General features: G+C 46.1%; 1 protein-coding gene across 1 annotated transcript in view; it reads right to left on the bottom strand.

The window, feature by feature from the left end:
• The window catches only part of FNTB (farnesyltransferase, CAAX box, beta), a 64,984-nt gene that overhangs the window by 31,996 nt on the left and 14,458 nt on the right, over positions 1 to 18,530 (bottom strand). Inside the window, exons 2-4 of the mRNA XM_004738935.3 lie at positions 17,859 to 17,923; positions 5,557 to 5,629; positions 3,280 to 3,371 (exon numbers count right to left, since the gene is read on the bottom strand). Coding sequence (XP_004738992.1) covers positions 3,280 to 3,371; positions 5,557 to 5,629; positions 17,859 to 17,923 — 230 coding nt within the window. The remainder of the gene's footprint in view (positions 1 to 3,279; positions 3,372 to 5,556; positions 5,630 to 17,858; positions 17,924 to 18,530) is intronic.

Raw genomic sequence — 18,530 nt, 5'->3', positions numbered from 1 at the left:
TTAAAGAGATATTCAGAGGACCAGCTACTAATAATAGCCTTTTGAAAGGGAAACAGTAGAACACTACTGACACATGAAAACTGAAATTTAGTATTTGAAAAAACTTCATAAGCAGAGAAGTTCTAAAAGAATCAAGTTCAAGACGATTTTTAGATCTTATAGGAGCCAAAAACCTAACTTTGACAGTGCAGCCATCTCCCTGTGATTTCACTTTAGTTTTCAGTAACAAAGCATGGGATCCTCATTACCTTCCCTGCTAAAATCACTAAAAACAAATGTATTTAGTCTAGTTCCAAGATATTAACTTATTTCAGGTAAACACATGCAAATTTGTGGATACAGTCTCTCAAAGGTGGCAAGCTAAATTCCTACCTATGAACATACACACTGTCCTTTAAAAGGTCTGAGGCCAGCAGGAAAAACCTGGCCCTTCCTGGCTTCATTCGGCAGTCAAAGCAGCTGAAAAAGCGATTTTGTCCACTAGAGGGCACTCAGCTTGCCATTCAGTTTCCTAAACACATAGAAGAATGACACTGAACAAAATCGGAAAGAGAAGTGTGTGTGTGTGTGTGTGTGTGTGTGTGTGTGTCTCTCTCTCTCTCTCTCTCTCTCTCTCTCTCTGTCTGTCTGTCGTCTGTCTGCACTAGGTGGCAGAGTGGGGAAAGAAAAGGGCAGGAAAATAATACTCCAGACCTAAACTCTGCACCTAATACCTGTATGAAGAAGGGGACAGAAATGTGACCACATTTTCAAAGCATTTCTTTTCTCTGTGCAAAATGAACAAAAAAGTAATATCCTATATCAGATTGTCTTTTAAAAATACCCATATTTTTACAGATGTCATTAAGATGTCTCTGTATCTTACTAAAAGTAGATTATTTCCTTATTTGTCAAAGCTAAGCTCTTTGATAACAGATATTATCTGCCCCTAGAATTAACTATCTGCCAAGCAAAAAATAAAATTCATTATTGGAAAGTCGAAATAATTCTTCAAAACTCTGTTAAATCAATGCTCAGAAGAACCCCAAATAAAGATTCTAAGGCAGCTGGGCAGCAGAAATTCTCATTCACTATCACGCGGTTCTTGAAATTAGAACTAGCTTTTTAGTATAAAAGCATCCTTTTAACTACAAAACAATAAAATAAATAACATTTTAAAATATGCACATAACCCCACCATCCAGAAATAACTACAACCAGGTGTGTATACCTTCTGGTTTTCTCTATGCACCTAACAAGCTATTTTTTAATCTACAGAAGTTGAATCCTTTTAACTACCTTTTTTCACTTAAATCGTGACCATCTTTCTACATAAATGTAAGCATTTTAAAAACTTTATTTATTTATTTGAGACAGAGAGAGAAAGCATAAGCAGAGGGAGCAGCAGAGGGAGATGGAGAAGCAGACACCCGCTGAGCAGAGAGTCCATATAACATTTTTGTAAACAAACGTGCAATTTACATGCATACATTTTTACTAAAGTATAATGGATATATAGCATCTTATTAATTTCAGGTGTACAACAGTGATTCGGTATCTGTACGTATTGCAAAATGATCACAGCAAGTCTAGTTAACATCTGTTGACGTCAATTTTTCAGTGGCTGCACAGTATTTCACTGTACATTCTGCACCATATTTTACTTAAGCTTCAAATATACTTTAGCACAACCCTACAGTGGATACTGGGGCTGTGTCCAGTTGTTCACTATGAAAGACCCTAGAAAGGGGTCCTCTCTTCCTATCTGACGTTGCCTGGAAAGCTACTCTGACACTTCCTTCCTCGGCAAAGCCTTACCTATATGACAGCAAGTCTACAATCTATAGAACACACTCAGAATCGATGCTGACCCAAGTCTGATCTGCGATCTTCCCAGTCAGGAATTGCAGCCTCCTCCCTCACACACCTGTTATTGCCTGCCCCAGAATCCTCCATTTCTTTTTTTCTTCTCTAGTGTACAACTCTCCCATTCCCCTGCTGTACCTCCTGATTGTGTATGTGTGGGGGAAAAACTTCCCAAACACTCCACAACCCCCCACTGGTATTTCAAAAACACATGAGCCTTTGACAATTAAATTCCTGGTATTGCAGAAACTGGGTCCAATTCTACTTTCAGAGCTAGAAGCAATGAGGCTTGTGGCAGCATCGTGACGAGGACAATGCACATTTTTCCTCTCCCTCAGAAAGCATCGTACACATCACAAGGGTTAATTGCCTAATTCTTTATTATCTTCCCCATCCACGGTCATCACAAGACACCCTGCCCAGGAAGGCAAGAATGAGAGGTCATTGTGAAGACAGAATGAATGAGACAATGTGTGGTTCTGTTCTTCTGACCTGACAGCGTGACCCAGGCAGGGGCACGGTGACCAGGCAGTGACCAGCGCGGGGCCCAGGCTAGCCTCCACGCATCCTCATGTGGCCGGTACTATGGGCTGCAAGCAAACGACCCTGGCTCATGGGACTTCCCACTTGGACTCCTCTCCCTCAGGAGCACCAGGGGAGCAGAAGAACTCCAGATGTCAACAAGGGAAGGTGCTCTCTCTCTCTCTCTCTCAGTGAGAACAGGGGCATCAGATCCAATCCCTGGCTGCCCTTCCCCATCCCAGGTATCCCAAAGACTGCAGTGAGGACAAGATTCTGCTTTAAAATCTAAACTGTGATGAGCTTCTAAGGACGAGGTGCCACAGTCATTCCCAGAACACCTCCTGCACCAGCAGTTTGGGGACAATCTCAGTTGCTTAGATCTCTGTTCATAAATCAGAAGTTTAAGAAAACTGTGGATCAAGGCATTGGCACCCCAAGAGTGTAACACATCTAATACCATCGAGAGCTACACTGCCCCCCAGGCCCTGGTGAGCGGGACGCCTGTGGAGGTGTTTATGGAAGGCAAAGCCATTTTTGTTCATGGGGCTGGCACATGCTTCCCCACAGAAGCTACTCGAATTCATACTGTTCTTTCTGGCAAAATCACGTCTTTCAGAATTGATGATGAAGAATTTTCTCAAAGACCAAAGCAAGAGTCAAAAGAAAAGGCCACAGAAGAAACCAGAATCCTTCTCTTGGGAGTTCAAAGTCTTGTTCTACCCACGAACTTACAATAGGCTTCTAAAGTGGAGGAGTTTCAGGAAGTTACTGGGGTCAAGGGCAGGGCAAGGGTATGCTTTGCAGCATGAGTTTTTCATTCAAAATCAGTAGAACAGAAACAAAACAAAAAGAACCCCCAACTCAAAAGTGAATTTTCAAAGAACAGCCCAGATTCCCGGAAGCCAGACTCACTCTGTGGCCACCATCTGGGGGATGGGTTCATCCAGCAGTTCCAAGCTGTGCAGGATCCAATAGCAGAGCCATGGGCGGCTGGCATCCAGACACTGCGAAAGGCACAGGGGAGAAAACACACCCCGTATTCAGAATCATTCCAAGACACTGCTGACAAGGCAGCATCTGTCTCACCCTGGCAGCCTGGAAGGGGGAGGAGGGCACCCTATGAACAATAAGTGAATGAAGAACGCTTTGCTTTGGGCCCCAGTCAGCAGCTGAAGTGACCATATGTGCAAAAAGGACAATGAGACAAAGACATTTACCTTGAGGCCACGGGGTCCTCCCCTGAGAGGCACCCAACGAAGGCTCAGCAGAGCAGCACCCACATGCTAGGAAGCTAAGTGATGCTGTTTTCTCAGTGTAGACCCAAGGAGATCCAGGCTCTCAGAGAGCCATTTGCTGGATTAACTCACTCACTGATTCAACAACTATTTGGTACCTCGTTGTATGTGCCGAGCATTTTATCAGCTACAGGGACACAATAATGAACAAAATGTAGTTCCTACTCTTGCGATGCTTGGGAACAGAATGTGTGTTCATCTGCAGAGGAAGAGGACAGATGCATTTAAGCATGAGTTACCTTAGGGCTTTCTGGAACAAGATGGCATATAACACAGGTGTGCATGTACCTGAATGACGATATGCACTGCCCTGGGCAGGAGCCATGTGGAGGGAGCACAGGAACAGCCTAATTCTGCCTCAGGGGCTGGGAAAGGCTTCCTGAGGTGACGCGTGAGCTGCTTGGGATCCGAATTCAACCCATAAACACGGAGTGAGCATTCAAGGCAGGCAGGTGGGTAATCTTACTGCTCCCATTTTCCAGATTAAAAGTTTATAAATGTAATCCAGAGAGATTAACTTTTTCCAGATGACAAAGACATCAAATGTCAGAGCTGAGATAAGAAGCCAGGTTTCTGGACTCCCACTCCAGTGCTCTTTCCACTGGCCCAAGCTGCCCTCTTCACAAATGCACTGACTGTCCCTAGCTGTGGCCAGGCCGCCACCCGAGGAGCACTGGGTGTGGATCCTGCCTGCCTGGGTTGGAGTCCCAACTCCTCCTCTTAGAGCTATGTGCTTCTGAGCAAATGCCTTAACCCTGTGACTGACCGATCTCATGTAGTAGGTGAGAAAAGTTGGTGAGAGGAGGCATGGTAAGCTTTCAGCCTGTTGTCCAGCTATTGGCTCGTATGGTATTAACCATATCAGGCTCACTGCAGCCTAACCACAGGGGCCCTGCATTAAGGATTGAAAATTTTGACCCCGAGGCCAAGTCTAGCCCATAGACATGTTCTGCTTGTTCTTTGTAGCATTCTGTTTTTTTAATTAGAATTAGTTGCAACATGTAGGCATTAGGAGATTCACAGAGAAATCTGGATGTCTGGCTTAATTTGAAAAGAGAGAGGAAGACAGATCTGGTGAGCGTGGGTCTGCATTCCTGGATAGCAGCACCTGGCAGGAACAGAGGGAAAGCTCAGTGCCCAGGTGTGCCTCAGTCTCCCTCCCACCTGCCCATTTCTCTTATTTATACTACCTGCTTAGATCTACAGGCGTTTCCGCTGGCCAATCCCTGTTGTAAATAATCAAATGCAGACTCCCCCAAATAAAAAAGCAAATTAGAAGCAGGGCTGCTGTGTATAAAGTGAGGCAGGAAGACTGGAGCCCTCCTGCTCACATTCATCCTGTCTGCCACCTTCCCAACACCCTCCCCCCTCCTCCACCACCATTGCGCTCCCCTGAGGCCCCTCTGGGGAACCCCAGGGCTCCGAGGAATGTGATTCAAAATGCACTCTAAGCATGGGCATTTTTATAGTGTTCAACTGTGAAGTCCTCACTGGGATTTATATACTGATCCTCTGACCAGCACAGGATTAGATCCGCTTATAGGGCAAAGGATTAGGGATGGAAAGTAACTGCCTTCTAGGCAGCTGACAAGCGGTGGCCAGGAAAAGTACGTGAACCCCTCACCATGATCTAATGGAGGAAGAAAGCCCCACCCCACCCAGGGTGCTCTGTCCCTCCTAGGGGAAGACACGGCTAGAGAGCTAGTTCTGCCCTTTCAGGAGGGGGAGTCCTCAGCTCTGTGGGTCTGGGCTCCCGCGTACCTGGCTCCTGCCACAGCCATGGGGTACAAAGAGCGACTCCACAGCAGGCCAGGCCCATGAGTGTTCCACCTTCCAATAGGAAAAAGGACTGTCTGCCTGACCATTCAACTGAGCTCCTGGGCAGCGAGCTTACCTCGTAGGCGTCTGTCAGCTGTCGAAGCCCTCTTTTCAGATAATGGAAGTGCTTCTCTCTCTGCAAAATCAGCCTGGAAAGACAAAGAGCTTGAAAACCTAGTTTTACGCTCCTGTTTCCTACCCATTAGAGAACACGCGTGTGCACATGCACACACTCTCAGCTTCAGGATGCCGCACTCCCCATGGTTAACCAGTAGATAAGCAGCATCTTCTTTAGTTCCCAAGGGCAGCTAAACCAGACACAAGAGGCCAGCACCTGAATGTCCCTAAAATGTCTGAAAATGTGCTGGCCAACGCTGTGGGTGAGTTCCTCTCTTTCATGGTAGGTGACTTTGGGCAAAGTGAAAAGCCACAATGGACACACATGGCCAAGACGACAACAAACCATCCAGAAAGCTCCTCCAGGGTCTAACTGCGAACAGAACACCTTGCAGCTCCCCACCCTGTGAGCAATTTCACCCTGAGCCGCACTCACCACTTCCCTGAGCTGTTTAGCCTCTGTCGTTCCAGTCATTTCTTCTGGGGTCACTTCTCCGAGGCGGGTAGCGTGTACCCTGCCTGTTCCCCAGCTGTGCGTCTATGACTCCCTCCCCGAAATTCCACCTCCTACGTGTTGACCCATTGCCCTGGCCAGAGGACCCTATTTGTATTCCGCAGCCAGTTGGTCTCCTTGGCACTGAGATCAGCAATTCTGGCTGTAAGATGGAATGTGCCGCCCATGGCCACCTGCACGGGCAAGGCCAAGGACAGGGGCTGCGCTTCTTGCTGGGTCTCACCACAGAGGCCTGTGATTGTGGGAGGAAGGAAAAAAGAACGGGGTGGCCAGACAGTCCCTCTGCTTACTAATTCCACGAATTAAAAAAGAACCATTCTTGGGGCGCCTGGGTGGCTCAGTGGGTTAAAGCCTCTGCCTTCGGCTCAGGTCATGATCCTAGGGTCCTGGGATCGAGCCCCACATCAGGCTCTCTGCTCAGCGGGGAGCCTGCATCCCGCCCCCCCTGTCTGCTTCTCTGCCTACTTGTGATCTCTGTCTGTCATATAAATAAATAAATAAATAAAACCTTTAAAAAAAAAAATTCTCCTTTCTAGGGGATCAGCTCAAAAACGATGGACTGCACCCCTCTGGATTATGCTCAGAGTACGATCATTCGTGCAGTCTTTACCTCAAAGACTCTCCCAGTTCAGTGCTGGAAGTGCGTTAGAGACGTGAGTGGCTACAATGTGAGAAACAAATGGGCAGGGGCCATAAAGGACACACAGGTCAAATACTACCAAGGCTCTAAAGGGAAGGGGTGGGGGCATCTCATGCAGAAAGGAATGATCAGGAAAGGCTTGTGCAAGAGATGGAACACGAAGTAGGCAGCAGAAGGAGAAAATGTTCACGGGTAGAGATGGTGAGGAGAGGAGGAGACAGCAGCCAGAAGAACAGCGACAAAAAGGCTGAGACCAGGGCTGTCCAGAAGAACGTCCCGCAGTGATGGAAATGGACCTGTGTTATTCAGCAGGCAGACACCTGTCACGTGTGGCTAGTGAGCATGTGAAATGTGCCAATGTGGCCAACGAGCTGAATTTCAAATTTTATTTAATTTGAACTGCTTTCAGTTTAAACAGCTGCAGTGTAGGTATTCAGGTGCGAGCCAGGTGGGGGATCTGGCCTGAATATTAGGAAGACAATAAAAGTGGTCAAAAAGGCAACTTAAGCCATTTATAAAATGGGGTCTGGGATGCCACCTGAGGAATTTCAACTCAATTTAGTAGGCAAAGGTAGACCCTGAAGGTTTTGTGTATTTTTTTTTTCACTTAAGCTATGTTGGTTTTTGTTTTGTTTTGTTTTTTAAAGATTTTTATTTATTTGACAGATGACAAGTAGGCAGAGAGGAAGGCAGAAGGAAAGGGGGAAGCAGGCTCCCCACTGAGCAGAGAGCTCAATCCAGGACCCTAAGATCACAACCCGAGCTGAAGGCAGAGGCCCAACCCACTGAGACACCTAGGCACCCCTGGGTTTGTTTTGTTTTGTTTTTTTTAATTGAAGTAGAATTGACACACAATGTTAATACTGTAATAACCTAGTAATTCAACAAGTTTATGCATTAAATTATGCTCACTCAAGCATAGCTACCACCTATCACCATGTACTGTGATTACAATACCACTGATGACTTCCCTATGCTGCAACTTACTCATTCCAGAACTAGAAGCTTGAATCTCCCACTTCCCTTCACCCATTTTGCCTTCCCTACACTCCTCTCCTCTATAACCACCAGTTTGTTCTGTGTATCGATGGGTCTGTTTCTGCTTTTTGTTTGTTCATTTGTGTTTTAGATTTCACATATAACTGAAATCATGTAGTATTTGTTTTTGTCTGACTTATTTCACTTAGCATAATACTCTCTAGCTCCATCCATGTTGTTACAAATGGCAAGATCTCATTCTTTTTTTACGGCTGGGTAGTATTCCATTGTATATCTACACCACATCTTTATCCACTCATCTACTGATGGACACTGAGGTTGCTTCCATATCTTGGCTATTATAAATAATGTTGCAATAAACGCAGGGGGGCATATGTCTTTTTGAATTAGTGTCTTTGTCTTCTCTGGGGAAATACCCCACGGTGGGAACGACTGAATCATATGGTGATTCCATCTGTAATGTTTTCAGGCACCTCCATACTGTTTTCCGCATCAGCTATGACAGTCTGCATTCCCACCAACAGTGCACAAGTGTTCCTTCTCCCCCTCATCCTCACCAACACTTGTTATTTCTTGCCTTTCTAAATCAAGCCATTCTGGCTGGTAGAAGGTGAAATTCTGAGGTTCTGAGCTGAGAAGAAAATGGCCCAAACTACGCATTAGAAAGATTATCTGGCTGCAGTAGGTATTCAGTATGTGTTTACAAACTGGGCCAAGCGAAAGCACCAAGTGTGGAGGGAGGCCAGGCGGGAAGACAGGGTAGGGCGGTGCTCAGAGTCAACCAGGGCAGAAGTACTTCGATACTTAAGGGCTCACATTAGCATGGTGACCCATGGGCAGGTGGACTGATAGCACAGGAAATGTATTTGGGTGACAAGGTCAGTGGCACTGTTGGAAATACATGTAAGACTCAGGGGAGGGCTCCAAGTGACACAGACAGTGAGTCATTCGTCTGCACGTAAGTGACAGATGAAGCTGCAGGAGTAGAGGATAAAGCAGAGAGAAGAGCCTGAATGCTGAACGGGGGAAAGACCCATCCTTGCGGGCTTAGAGGACAAGGAGCCAGAGGAAGGAGTTAAAGAAAGTCACATAAGTGGGAGGAGGACAAAGGCAATGTCAGGTCATGGGCAAAACAGGAGGAGAGAACTCCAAGGAGGTATTTAACCGTCACAAATGCTGCAGCAAGACTGAGGAAAAAGAGAACAAATGACAAAGTGGCTGGTGACCTTCGAGACAGTTCAGGGAGCACTGAGGGCAGATTCCAGAGCATAAAGGAGAAGAGAAGGCCAGACTCGATGTCTCTTTCAAGGAGGTCCAAGGGCCAGGACTCTGAGAGCCCACTGTGTGCAAGCCAAGCGTCCTGCAGGGGGCAGAAGGTGACTCTGCTCCCTAGAGCTGCAGCCCGGAGGTAGACATAGAGGAGCCCGTGGCAGTGACAGCCCTGGCCGAGAACAAAGAGAGGCAGGCTCTAGCAGCACAGAGCAAGGCATGCAGGATCAGAAGAAACTTCCCAAAGGACACAGCACTGTGTCAAGGAATGAAGGAGACCACAAGGACATGAGTTAGCCAGCCAAAAGAAGGGAGGGTGTGGGCGTTTCAGGAAGGGAACAACGCGGCACATTTGTGTAGGTTTAGTGCAGCCGGAGCAGAAGTACAAGGCAATGAGCCCTGAGAACTCAGCCTGCAGAGGTACAGAGACACCAGATCACAGGGGACTTCTAAATGCGTCAAAAGTCACTGTGCTGTCAACATCAGATGACCCTTGGGAAGTAAAAGGAGCTGTCACAGAAAGACCACATATTGTACTATTCCATTTACATGAAATGTCCAGAAGAGGCAAATCCACAGAGACAGGAAGTAGCTGAAGCGGGTGCCAGGGGCTGGACGGGAACAGAGGAATGGGAGGGTGGTGGCTAAAGGGGACAGGGTTTCTCAGCGCGGTGACAAAAATGCTCTAAGATAAACTATGGTGATGGATGCACAGCTCTGTCCATAAATTAAAAACCACTAAGTTGGACACTTTAAATAGGGAAATTATATGATATCTGAATTGTATCTCAAAGCTGTTACAGAAAAAAAAAAAAGGCAAGTGAAAAAAATTTTAAGGCAGTCGTTGACGTCTTTTAGGCGTGGGAAAGGCACGGTCAGATCTGCATTTTCTAGATCCCAGGAGCTGCAGCATGCTGAAGAGATTGGGGTGGGGATAAGACTAGTGGCAGGAAACCAAACCCACAATCCAAGCATGCCGTGATGTGTGTGAGGGGAGAAAGAGGGGGCGCTGGGGAGAAGGCAGGAGGTTCAGCCAGAGGAGGGGTAAAAACTGCTGAAGACATACAAATGGCTATCAGACACATGAAAAAATGTTTATCATCACTAGCCATCAGGGAAATTCAAATTAAAACCACATTGAGATACCACCTTACACCAGTTAAAATGGCCAAAATTAGCAAGAAAGGAAACAATGTGTGTTGGAGAGGATGTGGAGAAAGGGGAACCCTCTTACACTGTTGGTGGGAATGCAAGTTGGTGCAGCCACTTTGGAGAACAGTGTGGAGATTCCTTAAGAAATTTAAAATAGAGCTTCCCTATGACCCTGCAATTGCAACTACTGGGAATTTACCCCAAAGATACAAATGAGGTGAAAAGAAGGGCCATCTGTACCCCAATGTTTATAGCAGCAATGGCCACGGTCGCCAAACTGTGGAAAGAACCAAGACACCCTTCAACGGACGAATGGATAAGGAAGATGTGGTCCATATACACTATGGAGTATTACGCCTCCATCAGAAAGGATGAATACCCAACTTTTGTATCAACGTGGACGGGACTGGAAGAGATTATGCTGAGTGAAATAAGTCAAGCAGAGTCAATTATCATATGGTTTCACTTATTTGTGGAGCATAACAAATAGCATGGAGGACAAGGGGAGATGGAGAGGAGAAGGGAGTTGAGGGAAACTGGAAGGGGAGATGAACCATGAGAGACTATGGACTCTGAAAAACAATCTGAGGGTTTTGAAGGGGCAGGGGGGTGAGAGGTTGGGGGAGCCTGGTGGTAGGTATTAGGGAGGGCACGGATTGCTTGGAGCACTGGGTGTGGTGCAAAAACAATGAATTCTGTTATGCTGAAAAAAAAAAAAAAAAAAAAAAAAAAAAAAAAAAAAAACTCCTTGAGAGCAAAGATGCTGAAAATGCAAGAGCCCAGAGAAAATCCACCAAGGACAGTCCCTAAAGAAGAGGGAGGAAGGAGGGTTGGGGGCAAGAGTTCAAGAGAGAGGAGCCTGGCAGTAAGGATGGATGCTCCATTCTCAGAGATGGAAACAGTGAGAGAAAGTGTGAAGTAAGACAAACACAGGACTTGAAAGTGGGGAAGAAGGAAACTCATGCGGGACAGCTGGGAGTTTCTCAGGAGGTAGGGGGTGAGGCTGGCCACTGGGTGAGTGTGTTAGGGAATCCACAAGAGAGGAGTGAGGGGAGCTCACAGCAGCAGTGAAGGCCCAGCTAAAGCTTGTAGTATAACTTCTGGAGAAGTCGCTCAGCAGGCAATTGTTGCATGACTTTTCTCCTGGGAAATCTGGCTGGGACCCTTCGGCAGAAGCGCCAGGATAGGGATGCCAGGGTAGGGACTGGGAGGAGGGGAAGAGCTGGGAGGTGGAGGCAGGAAGGACCTGAATGAGCCCAGGGAACTGCTGACAAATAGCTCGAGAACCACGCTGGCGCAGGCTGAGAAGCGGGGGGCGGCCAGGATGGGGGTGCAGACGAGGAGAACCAAGAGGGTCCACGAGACCGTCCATGAGGGCAGGCTGAGAAACCCACGGCAGGTGAGGGCAAGTACAGAATCTGGAGGCAGATCGCCTGACTTCCAGCTCTGAAAGGACCCATTCACGGTGCGGGCTTTCTATAGGTCAAAACTCTCCCATTGAAGAAACAGTCGAAGGAACTTGAATACACCAAATACCTTGAGAGGCTAAGCCACAGAGCAGAGAAGGGAAAAAAAAAAAAAGAAGAGAACACGAGCCACCTCATTTGGAAATGAGGTAAAGGGGTAAAGCGGTAAAAGGGTCCTGTAAATAAGATTTTGTGACCTTAAGTACAGTGCTAAGGAAAGGGACCAGGTGAGAAGGGGGGTGCACTTACTGCAACCACCTGGTCAGTCCTCCCCCCTACTCCACTGCCTTGTCGCTCTGAGGAGAGCTCCTGCCTGGCTTGCACATCTGGGCCCTGCACAGAGCAGGCTCTCGACATCTATTTGTCAAATGAGCCGAAGAAAGAAGAAAGAAACGCACAGTAAGGCCAGTTTCTGACTGACCTAACGAGACTGTTGTCCCTGGATAGACAGATGTCCCTTCTGTTTAAATGAATGGCAAACCCCCAGGAGAGTTCAGGTTCACTTGGGCAAGGAGAGGGCAAGGAGAGGAGTGACTGGACTGGCCCTGGGGTCTGCCCCTCCAGCTCTCCTCCATGCTCATGCCCTCCACACTGAGGAGACGTGCCTGCCACAGGCTGCCCTCCCCTGTGGGACTGAGAATTCTGAGAGCCCAACTACACAGCTAAACAAACGTTTCCTCTTAGTGGGAAAACAGAAACAAGAAACGTGGAGAAGAAACCCTTTTCCTTGTTATCTCCGCGCTCCTCTCTCACGCTCTTCTCTCACTGGACAGGGAGGGGCTTTTCAGTCACTACAAAGTGAAAGACCTCAGGAGGAAATGCTTTTCTGCCTCCAGGGGTAAGAGATCCTGCCTCAGGGGTACCTGGAGCCTCACCTGCCCAGAAACACCTAACGGAAGGGGGCCTTAGTCACCTTTGCTGCAGCTCGGGGTTGGACCCTATGGGCAGGCTCCCTCACAGCACCCTCCCAGCAGAACCTCACCCACAGCACAGCCCCAGCAGCCCTGCCGGGAGGGAACTAATCAGTTCCTCTAGCTGGTTTCATCTGAAGACCAGCCACAGGCAGAAAAACAGATTCTACACTGAGAGCCATTTCGACAAGCGAAAATATTCTCTTTCATTTTTGTCCACTTATTCAAACACACACACACACACACACACACACACTAATGCTGACATGCATAGGTAATTCTAAAATCTCACAAAAGGTCTCTTTGTTTACATAGAGCTTCAAGGGCCATAATGCTGAATGAATTTTAACTTCTCCTCTGAGGCTTATTATTCTTTTACTAAATATTTCTTTTTTAAAAAAGAGAGATCACAAGCAGGCAGAGAGAGTGGGAAGCAGGCTCCCTGCTGAGCAGAGAGCCTGATGTGGGGTTCGATCCCAGGACCCTGAGATCATGACCTGAGCCAAAGGCAGAAGATTAACCCACTGAGCCACCCAGGTGCCCCGAGGCTTATTATTCCTTTAAATTGAAGGGACATATATCCAGTTTCTTTCAGTCAGCAAAACTGTACTAAAGAGCCTTATTGATATGGACTGAACCATGTCCCCCAAAATTCATATATTCAATCTCTAAACCCCAGTGGGGCTGTATTTGGAGACCGAATCTTTAAAGAGTTATTTAAGATTACCAACATCTAATGTCCTTATAAGAAGAGAAAGAGATACCAAGGAGGAGCACCTACAGGAAAGGCCATGTGAGGACACAATGAGGAGGACACCATCTACAAGCTAAGGAGAGAGAACTCAGGAGAAACCAACCCTGTCAGCACCTTGATCTTAGACTTCCAGCCTCCAAGACTCTGAGAAAATAAATGTCTGTTGTTTCAGCAGCCTAGTCTGTGGTATTTCATTGCAGCAGCCCTAAAAAACCAATACCCTTACTATTCCTTTATTCTCAATTCACCTCTGTCCAAAAATCTTTTCTGTGTAAGGAATTAAAATAAAAAGCAAGAGCTCTTTCCCTTTCCTTCCTGAACAATTCAGCCCTAAAGTCATGCCATTAGGTGAAGCAGAACAACACTGGGCTCTGTGTAGGAGGGGGGCGGCGGGGCGGGGACTGCAGGGTGTCAGTGTTCCAGAGGATGAGAAGGACATCTATGTGGCTGTGCAGAGGGGGATGGGAGATAGGGATACACAAGAGAAAGGATCAAGTAAATATGTTAAAGATACTGGGAGTCCAGTTCCACTATCTGAAAAAGAACTTAGAAATATAGGTGTACTGGGCAGCAACATAAACTGTAAATACAATGTAACTTCTTACTGTGACTTGAACCCCATTGGGTTCAAGACCCTTCATGATGTGCCTCTACCTATTTCTCCCCAATCTCACCTCAGACCCTCACTAAACTCCAGTCACACTGCCTTCCTTATGATCTGTTCTTTTCAGTCTCAAGATTTTAGCTCATGCTGTTCCCTCTGTCTAGAATACTGCAACAGCCTCCTAAACTCCTAAACTCTGACCAACTCTTGCTCAGCCCCTCAGTCTCAGCCTGAGAGCCACTTTCTCTGAGAGGCCTTCTGCCATAGTCTGAATGTTCACGTCCCTTCAAAATTCATGTTGATCCTAATTCCCAGTGTGATGGTATTAGAAATGGGGCCTTCGGGATGTGATTAGGTCATGAAGGGATTAGTGACCTTATAAAAGAGGCTCCAGAGAGCTCCCTCACCCCTTCCACATGAGGAAGGAAGATGGTCATTTATGAACCAGGGAGTGGGCCCTCATCCAACACCGAAACTCCCCAGCCTCCAAAACTGTGAGAAATAAGAGTTTCGAGTTTAAACCACCTAGTCCATGGTAATTTGTTGTAGCAGGCAGAACAGACTAAGACACATTCCCTAACTTCCCAACATAAATTACCCCACCCCCACCCCACTCTCCGAGAGTGTCCCATTCCCTTCCTTGACACTCAACCCATTGGTAACAGTGTATTTGCATTAGTTTGTTTAATGGCTACCTCTTCCATGAGACTAAGAGCCCAGCAGGGGCAGGATGGGTAGGTCTTGATCACCCTGTTGCCCAAGAGGAAAATGACATGGAAGTATGTGAGAGAAAGAGAGAGAGTTTAATTTGGTAAAATTAAAATTTTAACCAAAATTAAAATTTTGGTAAAAAAGCATCTAGGCTTTTTTACCAAAGCTAAAGGAATAAATGAAAAGGGTGAATTCCTAAGTGTGTGGAATAACACAGGGAAGGGAAAATTAGCTTTCATGGGAAAGCAGGCTCCTGACGAACAAAACTGTTAAAAGCACAGTCAGAAAGATCCTTGGGAGGGGGACTACCTCACTCCAGGAGAGGATGCAGGCTTCACGGTCTTCGAGAGAGAAAGAAATCATTCCTGGAATGGGGAGTAATTGTAGAAGGTACCGACATTCAGCTTCAGCCTTGAATTTCAGCCAAATCTGCTATTGGGCTGTGGCACTGGAAGGTTCAATAGGCAAATGCCTCCCTCAGCATCATTCCTGGCATCCCTGGACCTGTGCGCAGTCAGTGGTCCTGGATGTGAGTGCGATGCTATTACACCGACCAGCATCATAACCTCAAAAACAAACACGCCGTGTAATTTAGGTTTATTGCTAGTATCTGAATATTCACTTTAGCTAAAAATGAAGGTTTGTTCCTACATTATGTCAGACTTTCTAAAATTTGACTCCTAAAATGTTAAACATTGAAATTGTGATAATAATGTAAAATTTTGCTAAATTTTCAGGTTTATTCTTTTATCCAAGAAGTTAGTTCTATGATGGTGGTGTCTGGCTTCAGCCTTATATTGATAAGTTGATTTCTTTTTTTTTTTTTTTTAAAGATTTTATTTATTTATTTGACAGAGAGAGATCACAAGTAGGCAGAGAGGTAGGCAGAGAGAAAGGAAAGGAAGCAGTCCCCCTGCTGAGCAGAGAGCCCGATGCAGGACTCGATCCCAGGACCCTGAGATCATGACCTGAGCCGAAGGCAGCGGCTTAACCCACTGCGCTACTTATCGGGCGCCCAATAAGTTGATTTCTATCAGCCTTTCACTCAGCCTTTCTGCCAAAATGTGTAATATCTCTAATATTCATTACCATGCTATGACATAATAACATACTTATTAGCATCCTTTAAAACACTCATTTTCATAGGCAACAATAAAATGGGAAATGTCAGATTCCTGAAATAAACCCAGACCCTGACATATTCTACTTCCAGAAAGATCCAAACCCAGGAGGCACATTTTTGTCTTCCACCCGCACCTGACCTAAGACCTATGAATTCAGGGGATTTAATTTTTTTTATTGTCCTCTGGCACCCTTCCCCAAACACCACTTCTTCCTCCAGACTATGTAACTTCCCATTCTCCCTCACATCTCAGTAAGAATAAAAGAAAAGTCCAAGGGTCTGTCCTGATGGTAGGTGAAAAGGAACATCAAGTGATCAAAGGTCCCTTTCGAAACACAGGGATCATGTGTCCACAGGGCCTCAGACAGCAGACAGTGACTCAGAGCCCATTCAGGTGAGTTACCGGGGATGCAGCAGCTAGGCACAAAGACCCCCTAAGCAATCACACCCCTCACCACCACCAAGTCCCTCTGCCTCTCGAGAAGTCTCGCCTGCACCAGGCAGAGCTGGTGCCCACGTGCCCCCCTCAGCTGTTTGCTGACTGATTTGTAAAAACACCATTTTCTCTTTAGCACAAATGGCAGAGTACGACACATATTTTTCTGTATTTTTATTTTTCCATTTAATATACCTTGGAGATTATTCTAAGATAGAAACCGTGTTTAAATAAAAACTTGGAAGAAATAAACAAATTGTTTTTAAAAACCTATTTGGTAAAAATGTTATTTAAGTAGAGTTGACATACACTGCTGTATTAGTTTCAGCTTCCGAGCTGTGGAAACCAATGGTTTCATTTCCTAATCTCCAGCTGTGGTTCCAGACGAGCAATAACTCATTTATTGAGGACTGAGCTTTAGGTTAATATAGAGATTTAGTTCAGCAGTTTGGGGAAAGACTCCTCTAGTTAGTTGGTATCTTCCCTCATTCCTTCCCCAGGGAAGAAAAATGAAGATGACCTTCTCATCTGCCTTTCCTTTTTTCCAATTTGCCTTTTCCAATTGTTTTCTGCCTTGGCTACTCAGAATTTTCAGAAGAAAATTTCTTTTTCAAGGAAATAGTGGCAAAATATAATGGTGGTAAAAAAGACACAAAAGGAACTTGGGCCAGAACCATGCATGATGTCCCAATAAAACCAGAGCACTCAGAGCCTGACTAGCCTGCAATTATTCTGTTCAGTCTCCGAAGCACAGGACTCAAAGCTCAGGCAGGACCTCGGGGCCCCCCCTCTGCTTCCCAGCCAGCATGAATCAGCCAGCAGCGCAATGGCCCTTTGTTCAGAGGGGGTCAAGGCAGAGTGTGGGGTCACTAAGATAAAACCATGACCACACACAGTTTCGGACTCCTAATCTGTTCTAACGGCTGGAAATATGACACAGGATGGGTCTGAAGAAACAACTTGAGATTGGGAGAGACATGCTAATAGAGGGATGAAATATCCTCGTGAAATCTAGCGTGATACATTATAAACTACAAACAAGGGAAAACAAAGGTTCAACTTAAACAATAAGTTTAAGTTAAGCTTACAATCCCCTTTATGGAATTTCTGACATCAAATTGCTTAGAAACCTTCAACTTGCTAAATGCTGAGGGAAACAAAAGGCACTGTGTGTGCTCCCTGGAGACTGCATCCTTGGGAGCGGTGCCACAGTTACCAATAAGGGCCAGACTGGGAGAAGCTCAGACTCATCACCTCTTTCCAGTCAAAGCACAACACACATTAAGAGAATCCAACCTTTGCCATCCCCTGGACTCAAAGTGCCAATGAAAAATAAAACCTCAAGAGTTCTGATCTGAACCACCAGAGCACCAGGTCATGACTAAGCAACAGAAACATGAATTTCCCCTCCCCATCATCAAACCTCAGAGTCCAGGCCTTAAGGGGTCTCCCCATGTAACACCTGATGGTTCAGATCAAGGAGAGCATCTCCTCTAAACAGCTTTGTAACAGAGGAAGGAGTTGGGGTCATTAGTTTACCAGGTGGCCACAAGGTCAAGGTCAAGTCTGTTCTCCCAACAGACTTATCCCTTGAGGTTGAACAGGCTCAAGGAGGAAAGAAGAAAGGCTCTCACAGGAGGGGGTGTCTCCCCAATCCCCCCACACTCCTAACCACAGCTTACCTTGGTACAAGGTGGTTGAACTTATAAGAACTGAAGACATCCTGGATCTTTTCTTCTACTTTTGCCTGGTAAGAATGCAGGAGATAGGAGAGAGAAAACAGATACAGATGAGTCCTCTGTCAACTTTTTCTTCCAGTTGCCACAAATGTCCATTGGCTACAATTGCTTGGTGTGGTTTTTGTACTTCATAGGACTATGAGCCCCGATTCAAGGGCTCTGTAGGATGGCGGGCTTAGGACAGACGAAGCAGAGAGAATGTCCTGTCCCATGCTGACATTACCCTCAACTTCTCCAGTCAACTATCCATATATCCAAACTAATGGTGGTCCTGGAGTTTGGCTCACTGGCACCAACTACTTAGGGAGCAGACAAAGCATTTTGCTTGAGAGATTTATTCTTGCCTGCTCTGTGAAGTTGTTTAGGTATTCGCTTAACTGACCATTCACAAATACAAAATTAATTTCTGCTAAGGGTCATACCTTCTAATGTCAGACTGAACCATTTAAATACAGACTGAACATTAAAATTCAATCTGTATTTAAATTCCCTAAATTACAAGAACATCAATCATGGAAACACCAACGAAGCAGCACATCTGGTCATTGGTCCTATGTCACACACAGCACTCAACAGTCCCATAATATGCAGGATCTCAGAAAGCCAGGTCACAAA

Source organism: Mustela putorius, unplaced genomic scaffold (assembly GCF_011764305.1).
Source record: "Mustela putorius furo isolate JIRA1106 unplaced genomic scaffold, ASM1176430v1.1 tig00000129_pilon_pilon_pilon, whole genome shotgun sequence".
Taxonomy (NCBI): domain Eukaryota; kingdom Metazoa; phylum Chordata; class Mammalia; order Carnivora; family Mustelidae; genus Mustela; species Mustela putorius.
This window is presented reverse-complemented; position numbering and strand designations above follow the sequence as displayed.